Source organism: Aythya ferina, assembly GCF_964211825.1.
Source record: "Aythya ferina genome assembly, chromosome: 6".
Lineage (NCBI taxonomy): Eukaryota > Metazoa > Chordata > Aves > Anseriformes > Anatidae > Aythya > Aythya ferina.
In genome coordinates this window covers 35,691,172-35,716,065 of record NC_140303.1, presented here as the reverse complement: position 1 = coordinate 35,716,065, position 24,894 = coordinate 35,691,172, and the positions used below count along the sequence as shown (strand labels likewise).

Here is a 24,894-nt window from a genome sequence, read left to right as displayed (position 1 = left end):
AACTCTTAGGCACACAGCTGTCCCTACAGTGTTTTAATATATTTCTAAGTACAATTCGTGTCTGATTCTGGAAATACAAATACATTTTGAATGGTTAAAAACGAAAAATTAAAAAAATATTCTGAACATCAGCCAGCTGAAAATATATTCATCTAGTAAATTATCTCTCAAAGCTTTTATATATTTAATTATTCTAACTAAACATAGTACCCTTAAAAAACAAGTTCATAAAAATGTAGAAATGAAATTGTGGAATAAGATTACTGGGATATATACACACACAGTCACCGCAGACACAGAGGGAACTGGCAAGCGACGCTCGGCTCCTGAGTTCCTCAACCAAGATAACCATAGGCTAGTTTTTTAATTTTTTTTTTCCTTTTTTTTTTATACACAAGATATTCCATGTAAAGCAGCAACAGCAGTGCAGTTACTGATAGCAACATCTCAAAAGTAATAAAAAACCATACATCCAGACAGTAGTACATTGCACACACACGTGATTCTCATACACCCATCAACAATTGGTCAGAGTATTAAATCAGTGTACAAATTAAATATTTCCAAAAATGTGCAAAAAAGTCAACGTTGATAGAAAAAAACACCTTTGTGTACATACATTACAAACTGTGCCCAGCATTCAACTGAGAGTAAAAACATTTACAGTGAGAAACTGATAGATTAAATAGAGAATTTAATGGCTACATAAAAATGTACATTAGATCAAGAGAAAATTTACAAATTTGTATTCATAGCTTCATGAAAACTAAAAGTCTACGTTCCGATTTACCTATGTCTCCTCCACGTATATACAGTGATATTCCTTTATATGACTCCTGTGAGGTCTGAGATGACAGACGCTAGGCTTTGATAAACCGTTAAAGATTTGGGGGTGACACCACCTTTACACTGCTATTAACGAGAAACAAACACTAGGGAACTGGCAAGACGATGCCGGTTCAGAAAAGAAAACACAACCTTTCTTTTTAAACCCACATTAAATAACCATTGGGGAAAAGGATCAGCTATTATTGGGGTAAGTGACGTGAACAACTGAAATATTTCCTGGGAATATCCACTTAAAGTGTCCTTTTCCTTGTATCTCTTGACAGAAGACCCTGCCCTCCAATCCTCATCAGTGGACTCAAAATAAGGACTGAACCCCGAGGTACAAATTTAATGTATTTTTATCCAGTTCCTCTCCCTTGAAAGTAAGTTTATGAAAACCTAAGACCTAACCAAAGCGAGACTGCTCGCATTGTTTCTTTGAAGGATGAGAAATTTTACTTTCTCCATCCATCCTACCCCTCAAGTACAAGTACAGATATCTATTGCTAGAAAAGCCAGGCAGCTGCTGTGTGTGGTGCAGACGGGGCCGTGCCCCCTACATGGGGCAGGGGGTCCCACAGAACCACCCCAGCTGCTGCACCCCGCTTCATGGCACAGGGCCGGGTGCTAAAGCTGCACTGCATCAGTTCCAGCACTAATGGGGAGCTCTCGGTGGCCGCCACCTAACCAGCATTTAGGTTATGCCAATTAGAAAAATAAACTGAGGGGTTGGAAATGAAAAGAGTTCCTTTGTATTCTGATAGAGTACCGATTTAGCAACCAGGCTGGTAGCAGTTCTGCCCCCTGTGGTGTGGGTTTGTGGCTCCTCCTGAAGGCAGCGTACACCCAGGTAGCTGTGGGTGACATCTGGCTCTGGTGTAAAGCAGACTCCTTCCCAGCAGCTTTGAAAAGTTCTTACTATGGTGCACAGAGCAATTCAGGTCACAAATCTACTTATCTTGATGGCGTTCCTCAAATGTCCCAAAGCTCAAGCCTGGCTACAAAAAGTCACCAGGTTTAGTCACCGAGCTTATGCCTTATTTTTAGAAGAACAAAAATAAGATAAAGTTAAAAAGAGTTATTAAAAAAAAAAAAAAAAACAAAACCTTTTCCTTTTAATGCTGTCATGAATTTTGTGCATCGAAACAGCAAATATAAACACCCAAATGTTTTAAACATGGGAGGTGTCTATTTACTAGTACCTGCTTTATTCAGTTAGCAATAAGCTTACTGGTGGATATATAAGTATGTGTATCTATAAGTAACAGTACTAATCCGTGAAACATCGCTTTTGGCTATATGTATATGGGAATAGAAAAGCTTTGGTAATTCTATGTGGTTTTACACTGCAGGCTTGTCATTAACACAAGACAGCAAGTTACCAGCAAGAAATGATACCAGCAGTAATACTTTCGCTTTTCCAGAAACACCATACAGACTTACATTCAAGCACACAAATTCTGCTTTTCTATATGCGTGACAGATTTTCAAGATTAAAAAGAAATTAACTATAAATAACTGTAGATCTGACCAATTTGCTCAAGTCTCTGAAGCTGCAGTTACAGTTTGCTCTATATCATCTGAAAGAATGGCTTGCTATACTGCGCTGTACCTACAGGTGCTGCAAGAAGGCTTTCAGTCAAGACAACGGCAGGATTAGGATTTTCCAAAAAAGAAAACAGGAAAGAACTTAATGGAAACAATATCAGCTTCACTGAGAAGTCTGTTGATTTGCTTAGACAATATTCCTGTGTACTGAAAGTAAACAACTTTTATTACAGTACCGCGTTTACTAATGTACCAACTAGAATTTCACATCTGCTAAGTACTCTACAGGAAACCCAGAGTCTCGTACCCAGAGCTAGGAAGCTAAATCTCAGCTGTAATTGTGATTCTGTGAATGGAAACACGTCTTTTCTGTGGTATGCATAACAGCATACAGTCTCCAAAATGCAAATATGAAACCTGTGCAAGCATAGGAAGCACTCAGGAAGTGCTCCAAAAATCACTTTTTCAAATTCTCAATGTAAAAAGACTGCAGCAGATTATAACTAAAGTACACTTTTTAATGCAGTTATGTGAATTCTGGTTTGGGCACTTCAAAATACACTCTAATCCCAATTTGGTGACACGGAGTTGTATGACAGCCATAGCATTTCAATATGCTGCTCAAGAGGAACAAAATTAAGGCATACAGATAAAAAGGCACTACCTAAGGGGAAAAAAAAAAAAAAAAACACAAATGAATAACTTTTCATTTTGTTACAAAGGACTGTTAGGCTGCAATTGGAATTGCAAATTCGGTTAAAAATTTTAGACTAAATTTAAACTGTCAAGAAGTCAAAGTAAGTTGAATGAAGTTAATAGATCCATACTTTAAGTTCTTGCATGGATATTTCTATCACCTAAATTAAAAATAAAACTTGCTCTAACATGACTGTTAGTTTAACAGGACAGAGTCCCACCATTAAAAGCACATTACAGAAACAGCTTAACTTTTGTTACTTAATATGTAAAACAGACGACATAAAATTAATTAGTAGATAAATAAATCCTTTGTAAATACACAATCACGGTGAACCTTGATTCTTACTTTTGGGGAGCACAGCTCCATCGTGGCATTTACAGAAAAACAAATCATATCCTTGCAACAGTGCTATTTTCATGAGCATTTTCTGGTAATTGGACTCAACAATGAAGAACAACTGATGATTCTAAAATGCTGGTGTCTTTGCTAATAAGATACCATAAATAGTGAGCTGAGAAGGGGCCTCATCTCAGCAAACCTCCTCCAGTGGAGTTTCAAGCATGCAATTCCATGCACCCTCTGGAATTTTAGAGCAAGGGTTTGTCCATTATCATGCCAGTGGTCAACAAAGTGTTGTACAGGCACTGTACACAGAGGCATTACATTATTTAATACAAATTGCTTTACCCAACACAACAACACTGAAGTGCATCATGCAAGGGGATAAGTATCAACTAATCTTCTGGTAAAAGGTCTGATTTAGCTTCATCATTACTTCTAGCTCAAAGCATTTATAGTGATAATCATCTAAATTTACTGTAAGTTGCTTAGGTCAGTGGACAAATTCTCCACACAGTAAAAAAATAAAACAAAACAAAACAAACACAGCTAAGGCCTAATCCTGGTCAAATTAATAACATTTTACTAGCATTGCTGGAGCTGACAAAAAGTTGTCTGTATTTAAGAAGTGCTGTCTTTACTGCAGCGGCTTTCTGATATGTGCTCTGCAAGTTCTTTTTTTTTGGTTCCAAAATGCTTACCCTTGTCATGACTGAATGCCGTTTTTAGAAAAGGCACAAAAGCAGCAAACTCAATTATTCAGTAATTAAATTCACAATGAGAAAGTGGTATTGCAATATACATCAGCCAGCACTGTCTCACAAAAAGGACACAGTATTAGAAAACTAGATTCTGAAAATTTTCAAGCTTCAGAGAGTGCAGTTTCTTTTTAGAATAGTATCTTTAAATGTTATGAATGCTACAGATAAACCTGGTTACATTTTCCCTTTAATGTCCTTTTTTGGTAATACAAAATTTCCTTTTCAGGTATCACTGTCCACTACTGATTTTTATATACATTTTCACCTTGGTTTTGGTACCTTCTTAATCTGCTTGAAATCAATCATTTCGGTTATATGATCTTTAAATTAGCTACATAAACTATTAGGCTCTACATTAACCCTCCCACCCCTGCTGTCACTACATTTTGCTTATAAAGCAAAGGTCCTTTACAGCAGAGCACACGCACATTCTCCTTAAAGTCTGCTTTCATAGCTTTTATCTAGTGACAGAGAGCCCCCCCCACCCCCCAACCCTCCCAAAAAGTCAGTACAAGCAGACTTTCCTTTCAGCCTTTTAAGTTTTCCCTGGTCAGGATTGTCCCCTCCCATGCTCAGGAAACCTTGCACAGATGTGCACCCTGACTGAGAAAATTATAAACAGGGTACAATGCTCACAAACTGGAGGCCACCACTCTCAGTGTCAGGAGAGGTGGCACAAAATTCATTCTTACTCCACTACAGGTAAAGTGATTAGGATAGATCCATACTCCTGATTATGCCCTTGTAAAAAAAATTTGGAAGTTAACAGGATAAATTCAGAAATCTCATGAGTTAATTAGCATGAGAATAGGTAAATTTATTACTCTGTCTCCATGTATTTCATAATTCTGGTAGTCCTCTGAAGATACAAAACAGAGTGGAGCCTGGGGACAATAATGTAGAGTCTTGTCAGAGTAGACAAGGTTCACAGCATCTGCCTGCTCTGTTTTTATAAAACAAAAGCAAGCAATGAATCATCCAAACAGTATACATTAATTCAGTTCTGTAGTCCAATAATTTATTTCCAAATTCCTTTTTTAAATTATTTATGTTGTATTCTACAAAAATACGAGAGCTTGACTTTTCTAGTGTGAAATTTGGTTGTTAACTGTACCTGATCAGTACCTGAACTTCTCTATTGAGAAGGACTATTTCAGAGTTTTGCCTTTGTTCTTTTATTATTCTCTTTGAGAAAGAGGATTAATGTCCATTTTATGAGAGTTGGAAATCTGAAAAAACACCGATCAACTGGATTATTGGGCTGCAGTAATCCCGCTCATGTTATTCAGTTGCTGGCGCTCTGCACTTTTGGCCTATCCTTCATACAATCTCTTGTGCTGTGCCTCCTTGTTCATTGTTGCCTCATGAGAAGTATAACTGGAGTCTTATCTTTCTCAGTGACTTACTCCTAGTGTTCAAAGAAGTTTAATTTTATTTTAGGAATTGTCAATACATCCTAGATGACTGAACTGTGTTACTAAAGCAATGCTTATAGTGCATAATGGGAAGAACTTTATATTATTCAGGCACTTGATGTTGACATACATTCCATCCTAGCGCCCCTCGACAGCTTTGAAGACATTATTTCCTATAGGTCATTTTGAATCATGTAACACACATACTGCAGAAGGATTTGTCACTCCTCTCTCCCCCAAACGTTCATGGGATTGTGGAGGAGAACTCTCTGAACACCACTTATTTCTTATCTAAGGTAATTGTCTCCCTCCAAGCTTATGCAACAGAGGATTCTCTTTGGCAGATACAGCAGGAGACATTCTCCCAATTATTTACATCCAACAGCTACCCCTTTTCTATTGCAGAAATTTTCCCCTTACAGCATGCTAAGTTCCTAGGAGTCTGGGTCCATAATCTGTTTACCTGTAATTCTTTTCCTATAAAGACAGGATAGTTCTACACCAACATCTCTAGTACATCAGTATTGAATTCTTTTTTATTATTTTCTTTTGGTCACATAGAAGTACCAGTTAGACATGCTTTTGTACAAAGAGTTCCAAGTTCTTCCAGCTTTATAATTAACTCTCAGAACCACATGATCCAGCTTAAATTACAAAATGCTAGAACTGATTAAAACGTTAAAATATAAGAACTTCGAACTCTCTGTTGCAAGTACCTATAATATAAAGAACAATCACAGAGAAGTAACCTTTTTGTCCTCTAGCTGCATGTCTATTTTTCCCTGCACCCTGAGTCTGTCAGCAGTGTCAGAAAAAGTCACACAGTTCCTGACTATCCAAATCATTTCTTTTTTTTTTCCCCCTTTAAATAAGGAACAAATATGTACTAAAGTGCTTTATCTACACGAACCACATCAGTACATTATAGAAACAAGAAGTTCTAGTCCTGGTGGGAGCAGGGAAGGGAAGATTCTCATTTTAGATACAAAATTCAGATTGTTTACAATCTAAGTGAAACAAAGATTCAAGAGAACGCGTTCTCTCTCTTGTCTTTTTTTCTCCTTTTTTTTTTGTAAAAGATAAAAAATAAAAGTGCAGTCAAATAGAAAATAAATGCAGTAGACGCAAGCTGACTTGAGGCAGGCTGTTAGTGATAGTGTGCAAACGTGTGTCTTAGCAGTTCATCTGCAAATGGTCGCAACTTGGCCTCGATAAAAATCCTTTTCAAGAAATCCCGAGCATGGTCTGAGACATGAGGTGGTAACTGGGGATTGGTTGGCTGAGTGGCAATCTTAAAGATGGCAGCCATAGCTTCGAATTCTGCCCACGGGGGCTTCTCAGTGAGCATTTCTACCACTGTACAACCTACGCTCCTGAAACAGAGGCAAAATGAGACAGCAGGTTACAACAGAATCGTGCTCTCTGGGAATGCAAGAAACATCAGGTCGCTACTAAACACCATGGGCCCAGAGCTGCTACCTCAGAGAAGAGATACCCAGGTCTTTCTCTGGACAACACTGCCTGGGCTGCGACCAGACACCAGAACCCTGCAGGTTCACGTCTCAGCGCTCAGCAGGCTGACAGAGGCCAAGAGCACCACGCAAGCCCAGTGCTCCAGCTCTTCAGACACCTGCAGGATTTGAATGCACTTGAAAGCTTTCTTGCTCATTAAGTCCTTAATGGAAATGCAAAGCAACAGGAATGCTTGAAAGGCAGAGTACACTGTGTATTTTGTTAGCTCGTTAGAAACGCACTTGTCCCCAGTTAGTGGGATAAAAACCTAACATGGAAGAAAAAAAAGTTTAAAACCATCCTTCAGTAGCGTCTTCCTCTTCTAGCTAAAGATACTAAAATGGATTGTGAAACAAAGTTTTAAGTTCTTAAACTATCTTTGTACACAAAGCTGATGTTTAAATGATTTATGAAGGCAGAAGGGCATGCAAATGTCCAGGAAAAGTCTGTTCCATAAGCCCTGCAATAGCAGCCTCTTCCAGTAACACATGAACGATACTGCCAAATGGAGAGGTTGGACAAATTTCTCAATTTCCAAGAAGTTACTTGGTTAGACAGAGGCTCATTTCTTTACACAATAACAATTTACTGAATGACAGAAGTCTCACTTCAGTATTTCTTCTTAGTTTTAACCATAATTTTCCCCATCAAAAAACAAGCATTGACCTTGGTACAAATACTTCAGCAATGAACAGGTCAAATGCCAATTGTTCTATCGTTCAAGTAGAGCAGAATAATTACGAAGTGATCTGAAGCAGGCTAAGTGAATTTTCCTGACACTGAAAATATTGCTGTTGGTTGGACAGAAATTGGTTTCTTTTAAAACAAAATGTTACTGCCTCTGCACACCTACTGCTGCCTACCCAGTCCACTGTGTTCAGAGCACACACAGTGTAAGGAGTGTAATGGCCAAAAGGATCTGTCCATTGGGCCTGCGCTAAGTTACCTTATGCGATGTGTTACACTCATGTTCGTTCTGGAAATCTTTCCCTTTTTAATTCTTAAAAATGTAGTAACTTACAAAAACCTCCCCTCTCCCCCCATACCCAATCTCCCATTTAAATCTAGCTAATTCATTCCTATGTGCTCATGTTTTAAGGGAGCATTTTAACGCTTTGCATTGGAGGTATTTCAGTGATAAAATTCAATTAAGCAAAGTATTAATTTAGAGGACACTGATTTTACTGATGCTTCAGAGCTTTACATGTTGCTTTCACCCAGTAACTCTGCAGGATTTCCAAGCAGTCTGTTAATCCTAACTTCATGCAAGGTTAGTTCACAGGATTTTCGTATGACCCCTAAATTAACAGGCTCGGGAACTGCCAAACCAACAATTCCCAGATGTCAGCGTTACGTGCTCCAAACACGACTGCCAGTGCTCACACTTGTCCCCTTCTTCAGCTTAAACCCCAGAATAAAACACTCCAACTCTGGATGATAAAGAGCCCCTTCTGAAATCATGCACTTTGGTAAAGAAGTTTTGTAACATACCAGATGTCTGCTTTTCTGCCGTACCCTTCTCCACTGATAACTTCTGGACTCATCCAGTACGGAGTTCCTGTGACAGACTTCATTCCTGTACCAGACAGACAGATAGTCTGGAGTCGTTTGCTGGCACCAAAGTCACCCAGCTTCACATTGCCTGCTGAATCTCGCAGAATATTTGCTCCTGGAAGGAAAAAAACACTTTGGTGTTGTTTTGTTTTCCTTCTCCAGGAAACTTCAGTCACTCTGTAAAGCCTTCTTGAGAAAATGAAATGGGAAATTTTCACACTGCTACAGATGTCTTGACACCACATTAAAGTAAAATCTTAAACTATGTCACAGAGTAGCTCAAAACACTTATTTGCATAAGCATGCAAAAAATGTCATTGACATTCAAATATTTTTTGGAAAATACTATTGATACAAAGCAACAGAAAAATCGTAAGTGTTTTAGGGAAGACAACGGTGTTGTTCCACACGCATATTTTGCACTTCACCATCTTCCCACATATTCATAATGTGCTTTTGCAGCACTTATAAGTTACCTATCTCTATCTGAAAAAGTAAAGATATCAGTTTCCTGGCAGGAACATGGAAGAAGTTTGAGTCATTTGGGTCAGGAAAGTCACCTCTGCCAGTCATTTCTTGTAACAGTGAAGTGCTGGGTAATTTCTGTGTAATTGATAGAAACAAAACTCCGTAAAAATAAATATTTTCAAATCATGCTGCTTTCCTCTGCATACTCCATCTATTTGTAATTACATGATCTTTTGATATATTCAAATTACTTACACTAAAATAAAATCAGAACAAAATTCATTATGAATGCTTTGCAGATGGAGACTAGGGAAACATTGTCAGAGATCTGCTAGAACAGACTCATTTTACAACAGTGACAAGAATAACACTGGAAAGCAATCACACTGATATCAAGTCAGTATTTTGTCATCTCAAATTTAATTAAATTTTAGTGAAAAGGCAAGAACATAGTTCATAGCGAAGAGCACTGAGCTGTACACAGAACTATCCTCCTTCTTACCTTTAATATCTCGATGGACAATCATATTACTGTGCAAATAGTGAACTCCTTCCAAAATTTGTCGTGTATATTTACGAGTCACATTCTCTGTGAGTGCTCCGTATGATTTCAATTGGTCTTTGATGGAACCCTATGGCAAAGAAGTACAAAACACTGTAACATTTGTAGGATCACAAGTGGCCCAATACTACTGCTGTTAAACTTCAATGAAGATTATGCCTGAAATGCAGACGTTTCAGGACTTTCTAGATCATCTTAAAGCACAAACAGTTTTGTCTCCACTGAGAAAATACTTTTACTCAGATGAGGCTGAAGAGAGAAGTCATGTATTGAAATATTAAGCTATTAACTTTACAACTATCAAGTAGCTGAATAGTGCCAGCATGTTGTACAGAAAAAGAGAACAGCACTATTTGCAGTCAAACACTACTCCCAGTTCTTTTGATGGTTAAATGATGATACTCAAGTCGGACGAAACAGATGGTGTTTATACGGGCTAGTTTCTACTTGGGGAAAAAAAAAGTTGTCAAGAAAAACATCACAAACTGGAAGACAGTGCTTAAAGTGTTGGCTTAAAATAACGTTAAATTAAAACCTCATGGTTTTGAAGCTATCTTTGTATAACCTGGCTCTGTTAATCACAGATTACTTCTGTGGTACTGTCTTTCAAATCTCAGAAGAACTGAAGAATCCCCCCAAAACAAAGCCCAGAACTCACCTGAAAAAAAAACACTTTTCTTCTGTGGAGTCTTACAGTGAAGTACAATGCTGTTACTATTCAGAAATGTAGATCCTATGTTTTTATAAGAGCACATTTTATTTAGCTCTCTGTCTCCACTTGGTGAGAAAATTAGTATCTACAGTTTTCTAACCTGAATGTATTTTTTTTTTTATTTATTTATTTATTTTTTTTACCAAACCAGTGAAAGTAGAACAGTTCAGCATGTTCATGCATTCAAGTGCTATGCAAAACAAAACAAAACAAAAAAAAAACCAAAACACAAGAACCAAGGTTTTCCATCTGCACCTATTCCCACACCTCTCTTAGCTACCTTTCCTTTTTTAAGAATAACTGAGAATAGTTGAGATGATGACTACTCAAACAGCACAAAGTGAAGCACAGTAAAAAGAAATATTAACATTCAAGGAAATCCAAGAGTTTAAGAATAATGCTGTTTTCTCAAAGACAATGCTAGGCACTTCTCATACCAAAATCAAATGCATGGTACAAACCACAGCAATTCTGAAAACACAGAGAAGACAGAGTGAGACTGTTGGAAGCATCTTTTGGTACCCATCTTTGGCTATTGTTTTAACTTGAACGTATCTTTACGATCTATGTGCACTTCTGCAAAAGCCATGCTTATTACATCATGTAGAAACGATGGTTGAACTGGACTGGTTCTCTTGCTTACCCCAGGCATATATTCCATGAATATAGAGAGTGTCCTTTCTGGTGGGTCTCTCAAGAAGCCGTAATACTGAACAATTCTTTCATGCAGCAGATTTTTCAGCAGCTGAATCTCACATTCAAGTGCATTTACTTCCTACAAGGAAAAAAGCAAACAAGATTTACACCATGATCGTTTAGTAATATTAAAATAATGTTCTGGATTTTGGATTTCATTTTTCTTAAGCAGAACAGTATGTACTGCTGTACATACAAAACACTCTTGGAGGTTATGTAAAGTTTACAAATTTTGTAATCAGAAAATAACATCATTAGTTTGAGCAAAATGAAGAAAAAAAAAAGATGTTTTCTATAAATTGCTTGCCCTTCTCATTGTATTTCTTTGAAGTTATATCTGTTCCAGAGCACAGATATCAAGATGTGTATTAACTCACCAATCCTTATGTAACATATCACAAAACTCCCATTTAATTAATTTATTTTAAGGCTGGAATAATTAGCCTTATTTCTCAACTATTCTGGAATGTCAACTGACAGACCATACTTTAAAAATGCCTCTGAGGACTGCTTGATATTGTAGTCATGAAAAACAATATGCAAATACATTAACACATATGGTGCTTTCTTCAGAACTAACCTAACTACCAAAAATTTTGTCAACAGAAGATATTTTGAAAGACTCTACAGTAAGATGCTAAAAACTCTACTAACCCACTTTATTCTATTCCGGATTTCACCCAGAAGCCTTTCATTAAAACTGACTTATCCATCACAGACTATTGCTGATATCCTCATACTTCTGAATTTAGAAGGAAAACATTTTTGACATTGAAAGGTACATATTACAAAATAATATGGTGAGTGAGGTCACAAAACTGTTGCCACTGGAGAGACTACAATATTTTATCTGTAACACTTCTGAAGCTAAGTCAGTTGTGCTGTGTATTTCTAGAGTAGTTGGTGTTGCTACTTGATTAAAAACGTAACACCACAAATGATTCTTGGCTCTTCTCCTTGATCTTACATCACAAATAGCAGCAAGCATCACTGGTAGCCACTCAATTCTGCAGCAATGCTTACACCCTCTGCTCACCGGCCTTGCTCACCATGGTATAAAACACAGTCTTAATGCAGGAAAAATAGCAATAATTTTTCCGTCCTGCTAAAAGCAGCAAACATGACTTGGAAAAAAAGAAATGGAAGACTGGTGTTATTTTAAAATAGTTACTCTTCTTAAGTGCCCAATACTTTTAGGAGGACAAGTTCAATTTTAGAGAGAATAAACTGCCAATGAAAGATTAGCTCTTCAGAGAGAAACACGGTCAATAGCAGTAGACAATCGCAATGTGCGAAGCTTAGCAGACCCACCCCCAACTCAAGCCAAAGATTTAATAATTTAAATTAAAAACTGGAAAGATTTTTAAAAAGAAAGAAAAATCTCGTATCATCTTCAGAGCCAAACAAAAAAATCCCTTAGAATTTATTTCAGGAACACTTAAATTAGTGCAGGATTTCTGTTTGTATGTGGAATGTGTTTTAATTCCTATACTAGTACAAATATACATGTACAGTGCTCTGAAGTAGGTAATTATAATGAAATTTATAATGAATTGCTTAATTTTAGAGACCAAGACTGCACCAAATTAAATTGTGTGTTCACTGCATGAGGATATATATGTCTGAAAATTTTCAAGGGTGATGTAACATTAAAATTGGGTAGCCAAATTATTTGATGTATTAACAAAACAGGATTCCTAACAAAGACATGAAAACATATCTTGTTTTAAAACATCTCATTCAAGGAATGGACCAGTTTAGCACAGAACACAGCACTGCAGTAGAAGCAAACTCTTTTCTGTATCACTTACCTTGCTGGTTTCTGGACTATCTGGATCAAACTGGACTTGCTTAACAGCCAGTTCTCTTCCAGTATCAGCATCATAACACAGATACACTCTGCCAAATGCACCTTGACCCAGCAGTTTTCCAAGTCTCCAGTTTGTTGGAGCTCGTGGTGCTGAAAAAAGTAAGTATAGAATAAGTATAGTTCTGGTTTTCAAGTGAGTTTCTTATTTGGCTGATTAAAAAAAAAACAAAACAAAACAAAAAACACGACTCAAATACATAGTCTTTAAAGAAAGTTTTCAGTATTTTTCAACAACAGTGTGTCCTGAACTTCCCCATATAAGTTATGAAGATAATAAAGCTCTCTATGAGATGGAAAACATGAGGTACTCTAAATTTATTAAAAAAAAAGTCTTCTAGAAATATATACACTTAAAGCAGTTAGTAACATTGAATCTGAAAAACAGACAAGGCATATTATACAAACTTAGTAACTTTTTTTTAATTGAGGCATAATTAAAATCCATCAACTACTGAAGTCATCACAAAGTGTATTTGTTCCACCACAACTATAAAGCAGTACCAATTAAGACCAACGATGTATCAGAAAAGTTGACCAATATCAGCAAAAATAAATAGTAATTGTCATCTATGTGACCCTTCTCAGGTCCTCAAAAAACTAATGCATCAAAAATAGGTTTACAGTGATTTGTTATCACAGTTGTATGTTCCATGAGAAAAATCTACGTGAAGGTTGGCACAGTAAGCAATGAAAAAAACTTAAGAGCCTAAAGAATCATTTTTTTTTTTCTATTAGAGAGAAAAACATTACTTATCACATTTATTTTGATGACATGCTTAGTTTTGACATGGTATATTTGAAAGGTAAGAGTTTATAGTAGAGTTCACAAAATTCCTTAACTTACAGCGACTTGGTGGGCTGATGTCCATCACCGACAAGGTAGGATTGTCTATGTCACTTCCCCTTCTCCTCATTCTGTTATCTTCATATTCTGGCGTAAAGACGCTGCTTCCGCTACTGGTGCTCAGCGAGTGATCGGTGGGACTGAAACTAACCGGTGATCGGAAGCTGTTCCCCTGAGTCCTTCTGGCTCTTGGAAAAGTTTTACGACCTTCAGTGTTAAACAGGAGAAAAAAAAATATGCTACACTGCAGAAACATACTCCTGTGTAATTTATGTATGCAAATACTTCATGAATTCCACATAATGTAGTTCAAGTTTTCTACGCCATATGATATATGCAATGATTATAGAATTTACTGGTCTAACTTTCAGACTAGAAGAAAACAAACATTCATCAAAGGTGTATGTAGGGATTAGGCAGAACAGTTAAAGTGTCTGAAACTGGGAGCAGCTTACAAATAACAGTTTTTAGAACTGTTCTGAAGTTTAACTGGCATGCTTCAGAAACCTGGGGGGCTGTGAGGGCAGGAAGGAAAATGCCCTGCCTCCATTTGTATTGCTCTGTTAAGATGCAAAGAATAAACTTCTAATAAAAAGAAGAGAAAGAGAGAGAGAGAGATTTATGTTCCAATGACGGCCAGGCTAACATATTTACTTTTGATTCTTGTTTTCGTAAAAGGGTAGAGAAAGATCTACATTTGGAATCAGAGGGAAGACCACAAAATAAACATCCCAAACATCCCATGATTCATAAATAGTAACAGCATTAAAATAAAAAAAAGGACACTGATATTCAACAAGGTCAATTACAACCAGATGCTTAATACAATGTCAATACATTTAGGTAACCAACATTTTTAGCTCTGCATGGTTTGATGAAGTTTCTTCCTAGGGAACTCAGATAAATAATGAATCAGACATTCCTTCAACTAAGTCTTATGCTGGAGAGGGAGTTTCCAAGGGACTGAAGGCAGATGAAACATCTTTGAAAAAGCAGACTCAGATTTATACGAGTCAGATCAATTTCAATTCTAAGATAAATATGGGAATAAACTATTAAGCAGTTTTATAAACTACTGAGAAGATAATAAGGTGAGAGAACAGCCCAAATTGATTTTTCACATTTATCTTATCCAATTCACCCATTTCATAAGGACATTCTCATAAGCCAATTAATGAATTGTTGCATAGACTACAATAGTGAAGTGGATGCCCAAGACAGACAGAACAGTTACCAGTTATGTCTCACCCAAAAGAGACTAATTCAAGTGGACACATACAGCCGTTTACCTTCAGTTCACCTCCTTACACTATTTTTAACTGCTGAGATATAATGATGGAACAGAGTACACTGAAATACCACAAGCGACATCAAGAAGGGCTTGAAGTACTTTTAAAGATCAAATTCACAGTGATGTTGGTAAATTGGAGATGGTTCACAAACCAACAAGAAGAAATTCAGTAAGGAAGCGAACATATATACTTAAAGAGAAATCAATGTCAAAAAACACAAAGTGAAAAATAATTGGCTGACTAACAGTAACATAAGAAAAGGGCATGGGAATTGTATCAGACCACAGATCAAGCAGTAGTCAGTATGGTGACTCTGAAGGAAAAATAAAGTGCCATTCTGGAATGCATTAACAGGACTGTTGCATACAAAGTCATGGTTACACCCTGTTATACATAAAGCAGCCACAAGAAAAGCCTCAGCTAGAGTACTCTATTCAGTTTTGGCCACCACACAACTATAGAGAAGAGACCAGAAAAAAAATTAAGGGCCTTTCAAAAATGCTTGAGGAAAGGTTTGAAAGAAGAAAGCTAAGAAGAAACAAAACAGATGGTTGTGTGATATAACTTTATATATGGGAAGTGATAGTTTTTTCCACTGTGTTAAAATGGACTAACTAGTTTCTTGTTTCACGGTCAGGAAAAATGATTTAGGAGACAGAGAAAGGTAAGTGACTAGCAGATTATATAGAGAGAACTATCTAAAGCAATGGTGTATCTCTTCCCTTAGAATCACTTTAGAGTTTACTTAAGATTCAGTGTGACAGAAATCAATCAATTTAATCCTGCCTTAGAACAAGGGACTGCCTTGTTTCAGTTTGGTATTTCTGTGATTTCCACAGCAGAATTCGGTTTATTGCTGTAGTCATTTCAGACTACAAACGAAAGCATCAGGTCTCTAGAGAAGTTTCTTCTTAGCACACTGAACTAGGGAGATACTCTGAAGTCAAAGAATCCTTCAGCCACTCTTCTCTCCTCCCTTTTGAAATTCAGAATGTGTTGAATTTAATTGAATGTCATCACTATCCAAACATGGGTTTTGGCCACTTCAATAAACAATAGAATAAATTGCTGGAATGCAAGACTAACAGTTGATTTTTAATTCTGTCAAATTGTTTGCTCTTCACTTTTATTTTCTCTTAATTGGAGAACCCATTAACAGTAACTCCATTCAGAATGCGGTGTTTGTGGGTGGTTTTTTTTGAGCAAAACAAGAAATGACAAGCTAACTTTGGATAGGAAAGGGTCACAAAGGCATACACTGGGTGATTTGTGAAAGATATAAAAAAAGTTCTATCTTTGGTCTGTTCATATGAGTCATGAATTCTGTAATCCATAACTTTACCAGAGGTTAGACTACTCAGCAGCTCTAGAAATCATTAGGTTTATCAAGCAAGTCTGGGGAAAGAAGTTATGTTCTCCATTTCTTCAATACTTTGTTTTATTAAGATTTTACTATCTGAATTTTCTTCTTCAGCTTTTAAGAAGAGAAAAATAGGTTAATTAAGTTGAACGCTTGCAGTATTTACACTTACCATCATTGTAATCCTGTTGGTGATATGAAATATGATATCTTCGGGGATAAGTCCCCCCCTTTCCAAACTTCTCGAATATTGGAATATCATATTCTACTAGAAAATAAAATAATTTTCAAAATTAAAAATACAAAGGCATATTAGTCAGTTTGGTATTATAATTTTAAACTTAGAGGAACACATCAGAGGATATGTTTCAAGTTGAAGCCTCAAAGAAAAAAAGACTATTGAAAAAAATCCCCAAACCACTAACAAATAACTAGAACTAAAAGGACATCCAGTCTGAAATTCCACAGGATTTCAAGAATGTAACTCAGATTGTTTGTAATCTCTTGCTTAAAACAGTATTGGTGGACTGCAGCATGCCTAGTTATTCTATTTTTTATTTTTTTTTTTTTTTAAGAGAAATTCTGGGAAACTATAGGTCAGCAGGAAAAGGAGCAGAAACTACTATAAACAATAAAATTTAAAAATGCATAAATACAGAAGTCTGTAAATGAGTCAACACAGCTTGAATTACTAAAACACAGTGAATAAATCCTTTATGATCTATGAAGTATTCATAGTATAAAGGCAAAGTTCCTTCACAAATAAATAATTGGTTAAAGATAAACACATAAGATGGGACTAAGTGGTCAACAGTACCACAAAAATCTGGGCTACAACTCATACAGTTTAATTACACATGAATTCTCTGGGCAGAACAATGTGAGGTGACAAAATTATCTGAAGAAACAAAGCCAACAGAAGAATCACAGGAAGCCCTTAAGAGTAACTGGTTGAGTGTTAAAATGACAGATGGAATTCAGTGTAGACCAAAGGACTGTGAGAGAGATTTGCAGGAAAGCAGCAGCTAAACACTGTTGGCTGAAAAGCAGACTAAATGCTGTCAGTCATTAAGACATACTGAACAAAGTTTTGGTCTACTCCTACTACACAGATAAAAGATTTAAAAGTCCAAAAATGATCAAAGATATAAAATAGTTTCTCCATAAGGAGTGCATGTCTCTATGGCCTAGAAAAGCAACAGCTTAAAGGGAGCCATGAGAGGTCCATAAAAATCACAAGGGGCATGCTTCTTCATAAAACACAATGAACATCTGCATCAACAGAATTTTAAGACAAGAAGTTGTGGGGAAGTGTACACAAATTGAAAGAGGGAATGTAGAAATTTGTAGAAAAAAAAAATCCAGAGTACAAAAGAGCATTTGCAGAATCTTTAAGACATACCTGACTGGGAATATATTCTGAGGCAGGAATACTATACACTCATCTATAGAAGCCTGATACTGCTTGTGGTAGGAGAATGGACTGGGCCAGGTGAACATTTTTTCTAACTCTAAAAACTTATTTTTTCTTTGTCATACATCAAATAATAAGAATAGATACTAAATAACAAGTTGCAGGATTAGTACGTATCTCTAGAATCTTTAAAAAACACTGTTTTTTAAATAACTGTTTGTTCACAGTTATGTGAATAAACCTTTATAACTAACATGAAGTGTGCTAAAATATATAACAGACCAGAAACAACAACAACCAGAACACAAAAACCCACCACCGAGCCCATATAGAAAACATCCTGGATTCGTTGGGAGCTAGTTATTGTTCGATATCAAAACTTTATGTTGAGGCATGTCCATAAAAGTCAACTCAAAATACTTTCAAGGTTACCCATTGCACTTGGTATCCCGAACCACACACAACAATTTGGATTCAAGCCAAAGCATGGTATGAAAGCAACATTAGTGGTGATGATTGATTAATTTATAGGCACAGCACATGGTTCTCCTTCAATCTTGCACTTTGTAAAGCTTTCCATTACAGCAGTTAAGAACACTTAAGAGTGCTCCTCTTTTCACAAAGTAGAAAATGAATGCTCCAACATTAAATAAATTAACAAAGGTTATGCACCAATATAGAGATGGACATTACAGTATGGTTTAACCAACTGTTGTGTGCCCCTACCCACCACATCCTTTTTCTTTTCAGAGGCAGATATGTTACAAACCTGTTGTTTCACACAATAATTGAAAGAAAATGTTAAGAAGATCTTAAATTTCATTGTATCTTTTCCTGTGAATATTTACATTGTATTTTGTTGCTGTTTTCCACTACCATAACAAGTTTGTGTAATATAATACCTCTTCATGTGAACATCCCTTTTGAGTCTTATTACTTGCAAGAGTATTTTGGAAAGCTATTAATATCCAGCAATTTTTCCTACCTGAGAATTCTTGATGATTATCTGGATAGCTCTGTGCTCTTGGCATCCGTGATTTGGGATAGTTGTCTCTAAAAGTGTAAAAACGTACAGGAGTTAAGAATTACTGGTTTAGCACTTAATCTTACTGCATCACAATTCTTTACGACTGATGAAAGCTTATTGCTACACAAGTCACTGTATCTGCTTACAAAAGTGGAACACAGTTAAAAGAAATTAAATCAATTAGGTATCAGTAATAATCCAGTAACAATGGAAAAGCTTCCTTATTAAGCTTAATGTAGTAAGGGAACAACAGACTGTGTCAATGAGTAATGATATTAGTAAAAATCTGAATTAGCACTAATAAAGCTACAAAGGAGCACTGCTGTTTTAACATTTTTAAGGTTAAACACAATGATTTATAGACTAGCAAAGTCTCTTATGCAGCTTACAAAAATCCTTAATGAAATTTAACCAAAGAAATGCAGAAGCTTTTAATGCCTCTAAAATATTTCCTCTTCTCTCCATGAAAGCCATAGAATTGCTATATTAATTTTACTGAGTTACAGAATGATGAATGATTTTTTTTGGTTCTTACACAATCGCATTGTTTCTTGCCTACAGTTGGTACACATCTCCTAGTGACTAAAAGGAATGGATGGGATTGCAGATCAGAGCAACCAAATACAGTATATTTCTAAAAACATACCAAACCAATCTCCTCCTTTTTTCTGGTAAGAATTTCTCTAATAGGTAACAGAAGCTGAATGGTGACACAAAACGTACACCTCTGCAGGAAACATTTGAAAGTGGGGTGAAAAAATAAATAAAAAAGGAAAACAGACTAAGCAGAGATGACAAAACTAGTAAATAAAAAGCAATTAAAAAGTTTGGAAGCAGAAACAGTCAAATTAAGATTGCCTTGTTTCCCCTTCTTCCATTTGTTCCTACCCCATAAAAAAAAATAAAAATTTGTTGAATTTCTATTCTATTTAGCTACTTTAAGCTTTGTATTTAGCCACATTTCATGTCTATTGTTTTGTTTGTGGCATGAAGAAATATTATTTAATTCAAAAAGTTATTTGTAAGACCAAATGCATTTCTGTCCTCAAATCATTCTCAAATGAAAAGGTACCACGGAATACTATAGCTCTAATTGATTGCCATAAACAATGATACCCAACTTCTTACCTCTCTATTAATGAAAGCATTTAATTAGCAGCATTCCTAATGTAGTAGTTCCAAGTAAAGGAGGAGCCAATCTGCACAATTTAAGACCCCACTTTATTCGTCTGACCAACCAGAAGCCAAGCAGAAGTGCGTACAGTTTGGAGCTCCTGGCAGCTGAGAAACTGTGGGCAGTGAGCCTCTCGAAATACATGCATCTCCTGACAGGTCAATAAAAAGAGAGCCCCAGGCTCACCACCGTACATGCTGCTTCTCGCTAACTGACAGGTTCAAACAAAGGAAAATAAGCGGGAAGTCTGCAATGGGAAAAAGGGACAGACTGGACAGTAACTGCAAGGAAAAGGAGGGGACTGACTGCTTAAGTCTTAAATCAGTTCCACCTCCTTTCTGGTATTGGGTACCCTCAACCTTGGAAAAAGGGAAATTCATATAGCAGTACTTAAGAAGTGTAAATTTGATGGGGATGCTCAATGCCAAGGAACACACTTCATATATGCATGAGTGGCAAGATGTAGTTTAAATGTTTAAATGTAGTTTAGTGTATTTTTGTAGGATCCAAAATCTAAATTTAGGTTTCAAATGCAAATTTAAAAAGGAAAAGAAAGCTACTTTTTTTTTTTGCTGTGCATTAGTAAGCAATTGTATTTTGATAAGCTTTTGTAAGCAATGCAGTCTATTGCTGTAAATTAAGCAGTTGTCCCTCCAATTTTCATGGCCTGTTCTGCATCTTAAAGGTCTTGGATAGAGAAAAATTCCTAGAAGTTCAGTAGTAGCTGTTGCTGGAGAGTTTTTATATGTTACAACTGATACATTAAGCAATCTAACAAAGATAAATAATGAATGCAAGTAATTCTTACCCATCTAAAGGGCTGTCAAGTGATGGACAGCTTCCTGAGCCAGAATTTTCAGGACTGCTCAAAGACAGTGGATCCAGCATCTATTAACAATACAAACAGGTATCAAAGCAACAACTTAAAAGCTTTGTTTTTTAAAAAATACTTGAAGGTTTTGGCTTTTCAACTCCTAATAAATAAATTTAGGGGTGTGTGTGTGTATATATATTATATATATATATATATATATAAAAATAAAATTAATTACCAGAAAAAAAGTTGGCTGCCGTAGTTGAAGCTGCATTACATATTTTTTCCCTGAAAGGATTCCATCATTTTCCTCTCACGAGTACAATAAAGTTAAAGCATTTAATCCTCAACAATGGTCCACACACACCTAGTTGTACTGCTACACTCTTCCTGTATGCACCACTGACTATTAATATTATAGCAATACCTGCATGAAATTGTCTCAACAGAATAAGGTCTCCAAAGAGAAAAAGGTTAGAGAACTAAAAAAAAAAAAGTGAATTTTGTTGTCATCAAGGAAAAAAATCATGAATGATACTGATTGTGATGAATGCAATTTGTACAATCCCTGAAGTGATTTAAGTTTCACCAACTAGAATTCTCAGAAAATTGTAGAAATAAAATACTGTAAAAAGCTCTAAACATCTATCTCTGGTTAGGACTCCAAGCAAGTTATTCAGAATTATAAATAGAACTGAACAGTAAATGGAAGGAGAAAGATGGAGGAACACAATTTATAAACATTCTTTCTTTTCACCCCAACTAAAATACTGTTTCATATAAAATACACTTTGATCTGAAAGTGGAGTTTACAAAAAAAAACAAAAAACACTAAACAATGAAACACCAAACATCAGAAACTGATTTCTTCCTAAAGCACTTCTGACATCCTAGTAATCAGTACTCACAAGTTACATGATATCTTCCATGCATCAGTGTGAAGAAATCATAAAACTGACTATCTAGGCCAGATCCATCACATAATGAAAACGGATATCAACACTTGCTCAAATTCTAATCTAGAGAAAAATAAAACGTATGCTCGCGACAGGCAGCTATTTCTACCAGCTGATGTTCGTTTTTGTTTCTCTCACTACCTCCCTTAAATCTTCAGTGTAACAACTGGCAAGTATTCCTTCCTACTCTTTTGCAGTAAAGCAATCTGAAATTTTTACACATTTAGTTTTTAAAAGATGTGGAAACAGAATCTAAATGTTGAATATAATACTAATGTCCATTTTACTAGCCTGCCTCTCAAAAATAATGAGCGGCTCACCTGTTGTCTCAAAATGAGCTCCTTCCTGAAATACAACTTCTTTGATATGTTACATATCTGCTATTTCTTACGATTTGGATGATAGTCCACTGCTGTAAATTAAGCAGTTGCTCCTCTGATTTTTATGGTCTGTGCTGCATCTTAAAGGTCTTGGGTACATGACTTTGTAAGCACCCATCAAGGACTTACTAAAGAAATAGTGCCGAGAAACTGAGTTTGTAGTCTACAAACTCACTTAAAATGAACTCTATATTGGGAAGGATTAAATTCACCATACGTTCAATTCACCATAGGCTCAACGTTACATTCCTCTTCTATCATGCTGAGCACTGAGTCCTGAAAGGGAAATAAAACCCTATCTGCTGCCAGACCTATTACCCCTATAATTTAACACAGTGTATTTCAACTGGCAGACTATGGTCCACTTCTCTCCAACCCACCATCTTTTCCCTAGGGGAAGTGTGGGGTCTGAGCATGAATAGCAGTGCTGAGGCAGCACAGTCAGCACTTGGAAAGGTGACTTAGGGGTAAGGGAACCAAGAGAGGATGTGAGGTCCCAACACCTAAATCCGGACCTGGAGGCTGCTCAGGTTGAACTAACTGGCTTCCCATGACAGTAAAATGCTTTTACTTAAATTCTGTTGACAGCTCACACGGCTACTCTTACAAGGCAGGTTACATGTTTCGTAACTACTCTGGAGTGAAAGGATATACTGGACTTCTGAGCTCATCTGCTTGGACAGTCAGTGGCCAAAACCGACTTTGTCCAGGCCAAAAGCAATCTTTCCACTGAATAAACTCAGGCCCAGGCTGGATGTGACCACGCGGCTGTGAAAATGAATAGTACCCCAGGCTGGAAGTTGGGAGATTCAGTCTCTACTCCCGACTCAACCATGAAAATTGTGCAATTCATTGCACAATCTCTTTGCCTCTATTTTTATTCCATCATCTGTCTCTCATTTACTCAGCTCATAAACCACTGCCTCTTGCCATTTGTGAATACCATGCCAACGTCAACAGGAACTTGAAATGATTTGGGTATGAAGCATTATTTTTTCTCTCCTTAAAAATAACTTTCTCCACTGCCAGTTCTGTGAACCATTACATTCCTCCATCTTTCCCTGATGTTTTTAAGAGGAATTTAGATATTCAGAGAGCAAGACTTTTATAAATACTAAGTGTGCTGGTAAGCCCACACAAACAACACAGGTAAGGAGAACAAAATATCACACATTTGTGATCACCACACAAAAATATAACATCAGAAAGTATTTCAGAGCTTATTTATAGCAGGCCCATCATCATCCTCCTTCTACCCCAAAACACTATCAGCTGAGTCCAAATAATTCAGACAACGCCAAACTCATCTCTAGAATCTCCTCTGATTAGTTTTGCAACTTGCAGAGGTAATCTTTCTTACCCTTCTTACTAAAAAAGAAAAATAGTTTTTGTGCTTTCCAACATGGACATCTCTTTCCTGTAATTTGCATCTTTCACTACTTCATTCATCTATCATGAAAACGAAGAACACTATCTTTCTGTGTAGCAACAGTTTTAAATAACTGAACAGACTTACAGAGAAAAAAATAGGCTCTACAAGACTAAATAACCATAATTATTTTAACCTTCACTTAGAGATCATGTTTTCTAGGGCTTTTTTTTTTTCTGTTCTAAAATTCCATATCCTTCTTGAAATAGCAGTACTTTGTAAATCAATCTCACTTGCAAAGTCTTTAATTTCAATCAATCACACACATACCTGATCCATGCTTTCTGGAATGAATTCACCCTCACTGTTGATACTCGTGAACGAGCCATTTCGGGCCACCTGGTGCAGCTCATCTGGAATGTATCCTGGGGGTGGTGAACTCCTATCACGAGTATTCGAACCTTTTGAAAGAACAAGGCTAGTTAAGAGTCTCTTCATTTACCCCAAATCCAGGGTCTTTATTCACATGCTTCATAGAGACTGAGCCTGCCCGGATCTCTTAACCGTATTCTTAATAAATGCACAACAAAGTAACTCATCTGAAAAAGCATTAACTCTAGTTTCATAATTAAATTTGGAAGCTAACATCACACCAACATAAAAACATGAATAGGCAAAAAGGTTTTGTCAACACCAAAAAGAAAGAAAAAAGTATCTTGAACAAATGTTCACACATTAAGATTAAAAATATAGGAGTCAAACTGAGCAAGAAAACATGTTCCCATATAAACAAAGATTTGTTCAGTAACTTGTTCCTGTAGCTGAAAATTAAGGCAAATATTAAAATCTTTTCTGGATACCCACCAGTTAACATCAATAATTCTACATAGGTGTATATGCTTGTGGATGATTTTTTACTTTTTTTTTTTTTTGGGGGGGGGGGGGGGGGAAGGGGGAGCTTTTGAGGGACAATTTTCTATACTGCGTGGTTACCTTTGACTTAAACTTCGAAGTTTTAAAGAAGACATATTCTATAGTACAGTCATCCATAAGTAAGAGAAACATAAAACAGTCTGTACTGAGAGCAAGATTTTCATGAAGAGAATATTACAAAAAGTTTTTACAATTAAAGCTATTAAAATCCATAGCTTACCTACTACAGGAAGCTGCCTTTTTCTCTCTGTGACACCAAACACCGTATTATCTAAAGCTTCCAGAGACGGTAATGGTTCCACATTATTTACACTAGGTGACTGAAAAAAGAGTATATATTACAGACTATAATTATTAATTTATTCT

At 36.4% G+C, this 24,894-nt stretch overlaps 1 protein-coding gene across 4 annotated transcripts in view; it reads right to left on the bottom strand.

Annotated features, from left to right (window-relative positions):
* Positions 1–18: 18 nt before the first annotated feature.
* The window catches only part of MAP3K2 (mitogen-activated protein kinase kinase kinase 2), a 50,085-nt gene continuing 25,209 nt past the window's right edge, over positions 19–24,894 (bottom strand). For 3 of the 4 annotated variants that reach the window (XM_084523374.1, XM_084523371.1, XM_084523372.1), the window contains 11 exons: positions 24,749–24,848; positions 23,926–24,056; positions 20,885–20,964; positions 18,861–18,928; positions 16,634–16,729; positions 13,810–14,016; positions 12,907–13,055; positions 11,043–11,174; positions 9,628–9,757; positions 8,595–8,772; positions 19–6,964 (listed from right to left, as the gene is read on the bottom strand). In XM_084523374.1, coding sequence (XP_084379500.1) covers positions 6,739–6,964; positions 8,595–8,772; positions 9,628–9,757; positions 11,043–11,174; positions 12,907–13,055; positions 13,810–14,016; positions 16,634–16,729; positions 18,861–18,928; positions 20,885–20,964; positions 23,926–24,056; positions 24,749–24,848 — 1,497 coding nt within the window. In that variant the 3' untranslated portion in view covers positions 19–6,738. The remainder of the gene's footprint in view (positions 6,965–8,594; positions 8,773–9,627; positions 9,758–11,042; positions 11,175–12,906; positions 13,056–13,809; positions 14,017–16,633; positions 16,730–18,860; positions 18,929–20,884; positions 20,965–23,925; positions 24,057–24,748; positions 24,849–24,894) is intronic. The other variant, XM_084523373.1, reaches the window with a different exon arrangement.